We start from the raw sequence: 8313 nt of genomic DNA on the forward strand, positions 1-8313 counted from the left end.
AGATTAAAATATAAATAAACTTTTTTTATAAAAAAAAAAGAGTTATATGTGATATAATGAAACTAACTTATAGAGCTCAAAATGATCTTAAAACACATGTAAAGGCACCTCTATGAGTGTTTATACATATCTTTTAAACACCAGTTTTTTGTGTACAGCACTTAGGAGTTGGAGCCCGGTTACACCCGTAACAGATAGCAAATCAAATATGAATTTAGAAATGATATTCAACCCCAATGACATGCATCGAACAACAATACAAATAAACCTCAAGCCTGCTGTCTATACACAATATCAATACATTGATAAATACAACTTTCACAAAGCACTTGTCATACCAACCCCACACTAGCACCACTCATAATTCTTAACAAACTCTACATAACAAAGCACAAGCTTTGCACACTGTTTTCCGGCTTTTGCAGCTGAATCGCAAATGTTAAATCACGACTTTGAAGTTTCGAAGTTGGGATTTGCAGACTATCTTATTCTCCTACCTTTACCGGTAGCCTTCATATTTTGGGAGTCACGAAAGCAAACAAAGTGCACGAGTGTGGTTCCGTTAGGATAGACAGCAAAAACACTGGTTCCTATTTTCTTGTTACAAAGGGAACACATGCTGTCGCCTGTTACCTTCACAACTGCTTTTCTTTGCTTGTACAACTCATCTTTAGCCTGCACATTGTATCCAAACACCTCTTCAGTCTTAAACGAAGCGGGTTGTATTTTTTATGCTTGAGATGGTGTTTTACGGTTTAGATGTGCTTGAAATAATCACTTGTTTCGAGTATTTGGCAAATTTTGACTCTGTAATAAACTACATAATGCATATTCAATCAACGGTTCATAGTTTAAAAAACTTACTTCCTTATATAAGAAATTAGAAACCATTAAACTAATATATTCATATGTTTTTATAAATGTTTACCTACACATGATTTACATGTGTGTTGGTTAAACAAAAAAATTTTGTTGATGTTATTAGAACGTTAGAAGAGCTGAAAAAACATTGCATTTAAATCCTTTTCTTGTATTTTAAATTTTTTTAAAACAATAAATTAACTTTTTTTGCATGCGTGTGCACGCGCTCACGCGTGTGGGATCTATGAAGAACACTATAGCGAGAACACAAGGAAGAAAATGAACATTCAGTTTCTCAATCTTAAAAATTGTATAAATAAAAGAAAATGGTAATGTTTGTTGTTTCTCACTCTTCTCGCACCTAAAACTAAAGAAATTAGTTTAAATTTCTGTATATGTATATAATATAACCTACACATGTCTAGATTATTTCACTAACATGCGTTGTTACAGTACCAAACTAAAAAGTGCATATGGACAAACTAATTTGATAGTTATATATGCCCATAAAACGGATTTTCTTATTCGTAAATTAAACAGTGTGTGTGTGTGGAGAGAGAGAGAGAGATACCTGGAGGTTCTCACTTTCTCTCAATCTTCTAATAACTGCAAAGTTTCTGTGTGCTTCACTGGTTCTTCTCAGCAGAGGTCCAAGAAAAGGAATTAAGTTCTGACCAATCAAACCAAAAACTCATAAACTTTAACTTAATGCATTAACTAATCACAATGATACATACTTTGTTTAAAGAAATTGAGTAAAGAAGTTGAAAGAAAACAATGAAAAAATAAAAAAGAGTAAGAGATTACCTGTAGTTTAGTCTCTTTAGGTAAAAGTTTAAGAGCCTGTGCTCCATTGACCCGGTCCCACCTCTGACTCAAAACATCAAGAACCTCATCGAGCATAATATTAGAAACTCCATCAACATCACCATCATCATCTTCACCGTCACCATCACTTTTCCCACTATCGGTCCCACTCGGGCTGATTCTAGTATCTTCAACCGCACCTTCAATATCCGCAATTTTCTTACCAAACCCTCGTCCTTTATTACCTTTAACCGCCGACCCACCCACCTTAGGAGTCGGAGTCGATACTAGGTTACTTATTCTCTTCTCAATATCCTTTGTTGTCCTCCGAGGATTCAAATAGATTTGCAGTAACGTTAGGTAGATATTTCCGGAAGCTTTTGCGGGTTGTTGATTAAGCATTGACTCGTACACACGATCACAATATGATAGTGCAAGCTCGGGAACGTGAAGCTGGATATTTTCAAAAAGTTAATGAAATAAATTAACATTGACTGAAAACTTGTATTTGAGAAAGTCAACCTTGTGAATGTAAATAGACAATGCGAGCTCGTGTTGGTTCATTTTGCCTAGTAAAAGAGCACGTTCTTCAAAAAAAGCAGTTGTAGGTAGCCGTTTTAATAAAACCTCAGGTGTGTATCCTGAAATACCCTCCAATGCAGATAAAAGTTTTTTTCGTGTTGGAGTGTAAGTTTTTTCATCCCATTTGTTATGAGCAGCAAGGTCAGCGTACCAATCGAGTACATCTGAAAGATATATTTGCACCTACAAAAAACATATAAAACACCTTTAGTGTGTGTGTGTGTGTTACAATATGGTGAAAAGGATGTAGGCTTTTAAACGAACTGTAGACTCAGTGAACCGTTCATGAACCGGTCGGCTAGATGTTTGTTCATTTGCATCTGTTCATTCATTTATATTTATTCATTCGTTTATGTTCGTTTAAAATTCATTCAAATTTATTTATTACCAATATTAATTTGAAATGAAGTTGATTTTCATATTTTAAAACACCCTTTACATATATTTGTTTGATTTTGAAATGTTTGATGTAATGATAATGTATTTTAGACTTAAATTTGGATATTCACGTCATCTTGGTTTATGTTTGGTCATTTATGTTAGTTTGTTTTCGTTTACGTTCATGAACCATTAGTTTAGCTTTAGTATATAAATGAACAAACATAAACGAACATAAACAAGCTCTGTCCAATGTCCGTTCGTGTTCTTCCGGTTCCTTTACAAGTCTAAAAGGATGAGAATGTACCATTTCATTCTGCAAGTTTCCAGAGATACTGCTTTCGTTCATTGAAAGCATTAACTCTAAATATGTAGCTTGCATGTTGGGCGCGTGTTGTTTTAAGTATGAGTTCACCAAGTCAGCAGGAATATTTCCTGATAAAAAAAGCTCAATCGTTTGTGTTGGGCAACTTTCAAGAACGAGCATTGAGAATTCCAATACAATCATCGGGTCGACCCCACATAAAGGCTGCAAAACAGAATTCACACATTTTGATTATTATTACCACACATAAAGAAAAGTAAAACAAATAGGTAGAAAAGAGCTTGCTTTTAGATATTCAATAATCATCTCGGGCTTGAACTTTTGAGTGAGCTCGATTCTCGGTTCATCCGATTTGGACTCTTCAACTAACTGATGAAGAAGTTTAAGAGCTTCGCGATGCAATGAGTTGCATTTATAAAGCTCTAACAAACATAAATACTGATTCCCATTTCTTAATATTTCCTCGCATATTTTCACATCACAATAATTAAGACCTTTTAATAAATCCAAAGCAGCAGCAGTTTGACCAGTCAAAAGTAGGGCTTGTAATAAAGCAGTGTCCAATATTGCTGCCATCTCTCTAGCACCCGAGTCAAGGGCTACGTTGACTTTGACTTTTGTTGACCGCTTCGGCCGGCTACTTTCATAAGAACCAAACGTATGTCCAACAACATCTGAAATAACCTCATCTGTCCCCTCAGCAGCCGCCTTTCCAATAATATTGTTTCGTTTTTTCTGAAGGAATTTAACGAGAGCCATTAAAGTATTATGAGACATTTTCTTGGACTCAAGAGCTGAATTCTCGTCATATTCTGATACGTTAGAAGATGGTTCCATATCATCTGAAATACCCGAATTGCCCCTTGATAGATATGCCTCGCCACCCACATCCAGAAACTTATCTGGTTCACTCACCAAGGACGATTTGGGAATAACAATAGATGGATATAAAGATAGCACATATGTTATTTCCACTTGAGATGGGAGAAAATGCTCCATTGCTTCCTCATAACTCCCATTTTCAAACAAATAATGCGCGTATCTGCAACAAACAAAACATATTTAAGCTGACGTAGATGTATATCTACCTATTCTAATAAAATAAAATAACTGTGGACACATGTCACTTGGAGATTCATTGCTAGCATGAATTTCCCGCTCAAACTATTATTCTATTTTTAATGAAAATATATTTATGTCATTGTAATTAAAACATATAATCCATCATTTAATCAAATAGCGCTCAAACTATTTTTCTATTTTTAATGAAAACATATTTATGTCAATGTAATCAAAACATATCAATTAATCATTTAAACAAATAACTAATTACCTAAATTATAGGGTTTAAAATGTGAGTATTTATGTCAATATAATCAAATTATCTATGTTTTTAATAAAATAAGGTCCACATTATTTAATTATTAAATCAATTTATATACACTTTTGAGTGTATGAGATGATTGTGATGAAATTCAATGAATGATATTTATAGGTCTAAGATGATAAAGATAAGAAATAATTATGAATGAATAGCAACTTTATCCTCGCATATTCATTCAACCTCACATATAAGTTCATATTATATTTTCTAGTGGAATATTCTACGAATACGGGGTGAACTTATAAAACCATTTACATTGATAAAATATAAAAAAAAATTTAAGTTTAATCATTTAATATCTATAGCTTAATTGTATTTCTTTTAAGCATCCCGTGCATAACACGGGTTCTAAAGCTAGTTGACATATAAAGAAAAACATAATATGCAAAATTGTACCTAATATGAATTGATTGCTCCTTTGAAGCTCGAAGGCTGGAATCTTCTGGTGGAAGCAGCTTACATAATGCTAAAGCTTCCTCAAAATTTCCAGATGCTGTAAGTTGTACAATCTGCATTGCATGAAGTGCTTTAGTTATATGCCCTATCAATCCACTTATCTACTCGACTACTCAATGTGAAGTGAGAACATACAAAGATTGCCTTTTATCTTAATTTTGCACATTATCAAATGGATTATTGTAACTGACAATGATGGAATGTTATGTGAAATACTGCATTTGATACTTAGGTTTTCATACATCAAGTTATCAAGTAAATATTTGGAACTTTATAAGAATTTTAGACATACCTGAGCACCAAGAGGTACAGGAAACAATCCATAAACAGAATTGCTTAAGGAAACAATAATAGCATTGTTTCCTTGGTGAATACGACACACATCACGAAGAACAACTGTTTGTATCAAAGGATAAGGCACTCTTAAAGAGCGTATCTGCAAACCTCAAGCGTACAATAGCTCATAAGTCCCAAAGCATAAAATGTTATGTCAGTGTGAACATGAAACAAGAAATCCAACCTCAATATGCCTTGGTAAAAGGGCAGTTGCATAAGGCTTCTGAATTACAACAGCCGCAGGGGCCTCTGACCAACAAATCCTGCCTTCTTGAAGTAGCTTGCCATTTTGATCCACAAGCACTCCGATGTTATCCTAGAAAGCGTGAACGTTAATGATATGAAGCCTGTTGATGATGAGATAATAATAATGGCAATTACCTTGCCTAAAAGTAGCTCTCCGGACGGAAGAGACACCACTAAGGGTGGAGCAATCCTGCCGGACGGGAAGATCTCGGATAAGGCACCGTTGGAAGCATTGAGTATCATGTATTCCCTTCTAATCCCGAAGCATATATTCTCTCCACACCATGAGATTGATTTGACGGTATCTGGAACTCCAAATTCCTTGACCTCAACAAAACCACGGCCGCCTATCAATAAACTCCAAGCAATTATTTTCAATTGACTATCAACAGAGAGAGTTGAGTGTGAGTTTACTACCTTCATGTCTAAAAATGCAAATCCTCTTCTGCCTTGCGAAACACAAAAAGCCTCTGCGATCGTCCCAGGAGTAGGCGTTGGCTCCCTTAGCCTTGGTAATAACCGCCAGCGTCTCCAGACTCGGGAGCTTATGGAAAGAAATGGACTCCGAGAGCGAAAGCAAGAGCTCTCGGGACCCCAGCACCTCCATGGCCAGCATAGGCCTTCTGGAGAACCCATTCACACTTCGTTCAAGTGAGTAACCGCCTTCTCTTTTTAATTCACCCGATGATCGTGGGCCGTAGATTCGGAGAGATCCGTCGGCGCAGGCCACCAGGAGGCTTGAGCCGTAGGATTCCACGGCCTCGATCTTCGCAGGGCAGGAGTTGACCAGTTCCACTGAGTCGTAGGCGCTGTGCACCATCTTATCGTTTTCTCCTTCCACGGATGATGATTTGTTTGCTGGGTGGGTTACTTCTCTCTCTCAGCCAGCCAGGCTTTTGAAGGTTTGTTGGTGGGATTCATTTGCTTGGGGTTTAGCTGCTATTATTGGAAAATCAAGTTGTTTGAAATATAACGTTTTATGAATAAATCATTTCTAGTCTTCGGTTTTATACTTGTTTTCCTTTTCATTTTATAAACATAAAAAATCCTAGGGTGTCATGCATTATTAACCGAATTAAGGCAAACTCAGTTCAAGACTTTTTTCATATGACTCGAGTTTTCCTTTTTTACAGTGGTCGACCTTCTAACAAAGTAAATGTTCAATTTTTCAAACTAGGTGAAGGAACATAAATTCATTGAAGGAGGATTCAAACTCGTTGAGTATTCTTTTCGATAATCGTTTTATTAGCCCTAAATTCAAGTTATAATAAAAACTAAAATCACAAATTCATATACATAGGTCCACAACGAATTTATATTCAAATATTCAAGTACTCAACAATTTATTTATATTTTTTTACTCAACAAAACATATAATAAATCGATAAACAAATCTAATGTTTAACTATAATAAATTGCCACTTTATTATAGTTTCATAGTATGTGGATTGCCAATGTGAATTTCAAACAGATAGTAAATCTTTATTGTATACTCGAACGATAATAAAAATTTGAAATTCAAACTCATTCGAGCACATATATATCAGCGCCCTAGAGAAGACATGAAACCCGAAATATTCACGCCATGTGTGGAATGATAGTAAAAATTTAACGGCTCAATAAACGCGATGCTTTGATGATTAAATTACCCGATAGCGAAAACGGGTCGGGTATTAAACATTAATAATTAAACGACAAACCCGAGTTGTTACAGTCACCCTTACTTTAGGGAATTTCGTCCCGTAAATAGAGAAAACTAAACAATAAGTAATATAATTAACATATTTAAATTTTAAGGAATAACCTTTAAAATTTTAATCATAATTGTGAAACCTTGAGTATTCGGAGCAACGCTTCAAATGAAATCCGATAAGGGCACTTGTATATAGGATGTACCAGTGGCGTATCCACCATGTCCTTATCATCTCTACATTTGTACCGTTACCCCAACTGCCTTCGATTCTATATTATGACACACAATTGCACGCATTATGATTTCCATGCGAGGACTTCGATAATTATCTAGGCCTCCATAATTACTTAGATCGTCGGATGGTCCACATAACTCGTCCCATCATGTGGGTTACCAAACGACTGAAAGACATTTTTTTCTCAGTGGACCTCCATTATGAAAACACTTAACTGCATTAATGTTTTGTTTTTTTTCTAGATTTTAAACTGTTGTTTTAGAGCTTTTGATCGGAAGGAGAACGCAAGTCGATTGTTATATTATTCTTTTAAATTAATGTAAATGAAATGAGATATGTTCCAGTAATCAGACAGATAACATCTATCAAATATGTACATAATACATCAGAATAACCGAGACCCGTTTATCATTCTTGGACCATAATTCACGCCGTAAACTTGGAAATCAAATCAAAAGGTTGTCAATCTTGCCTATTACGGCCTAACCGACGCTCTTTATTTAGTTAAGTTGATCAATAATATTCGTATTGACAAATCAAGTAACCCGTCATATTTCATTCGCTGTTTGATGTGGTGTAAAACCCACATGTTTTCCTAATAGTTTCATGTTAATTTGTGCTTAAACGTTAACGAATATCAATAGTTCTTTCATGAATTTACACTTTTGGGTATGTGATAGGTCCCATGTTGAAGAGAGCGAGAAAACGAGTTAAATGGAGAAAGAATCAGCTAAAACGGAGCTCGGATGAAGTCGGTACGCACGTACGAAGATAAACGAGCTGGAAGTTGAAAAACGTTAGAAAAAGGCATGGTCGAGCTACGCGACCAGGTCATACCATTCAAGCAGCATGTGGTGGATTCCAACATGTCCCAAGGCTGCCAAGAATGTTGAGAAATCATAAAAACGTCTATTTTGTCTTCTAGTGGGCCTTGTGGGCTTGTTTTAACATGTTTTATATTAGGAAGGGGTGTTTAATGATATATTTAAAAACCCTAAACCCTATGAACG

At 35.5% G+C, this 8313-nt stretch overlaps 1 protein-coding gene across 1 annotated transcript; it reads right to left on the reverse strand.

Moving 5' to 3' along the window:
• Nucleotides 1-204: 204 nt before the first annotated feature.
• Nucleotides 205-6202, reverse strand: LOC143560875 (vacuolar sorting protein 39-like). The gene is made up of 11 exons (XM_077049069.1): nt 5793-6202; nt 5511-5722; nt 5314-5445; nt 5086-5229; nt 4734-4846; nt 3239-3995; nt 2936-3157; nt 2191-2433; nt 1669-2121; nt 1433-1531; nt 205-675 (listed from the first exon to the last, which is right to left on the reverse strand). The coding sequence occupies exons 1-11, from the start codon at nt 6193-6195 to the stop codon at nt 481-483; spliced, it is 2973 nt and encodes a 990-aa protein (XP_076905184.1). The 5' UTR covers nt 6196-6202; the 3' UTR covers nt 205-480.
• Nucleotides 6203-8313: the final 2111 nt, after the last annotated feature.

The sequence above is a fragment of the Bidens hawaiensis genome, unplaced genomic scaffold (assembly GCF_021521415.1).
Source record: "Bidens hawaiensis isolate Kalapana, Puna unplaced genomic scaffold, B.hawaiensis_p1.1 tig00020502_1, whole genome shotgun sequence".
Lineage (NCBI taxonomy): Eukaryota > Viridiplantae > Streptophyta > Magnoliopsida > Asterales > Asteraceae > Bidens > Bidens hawaiensis.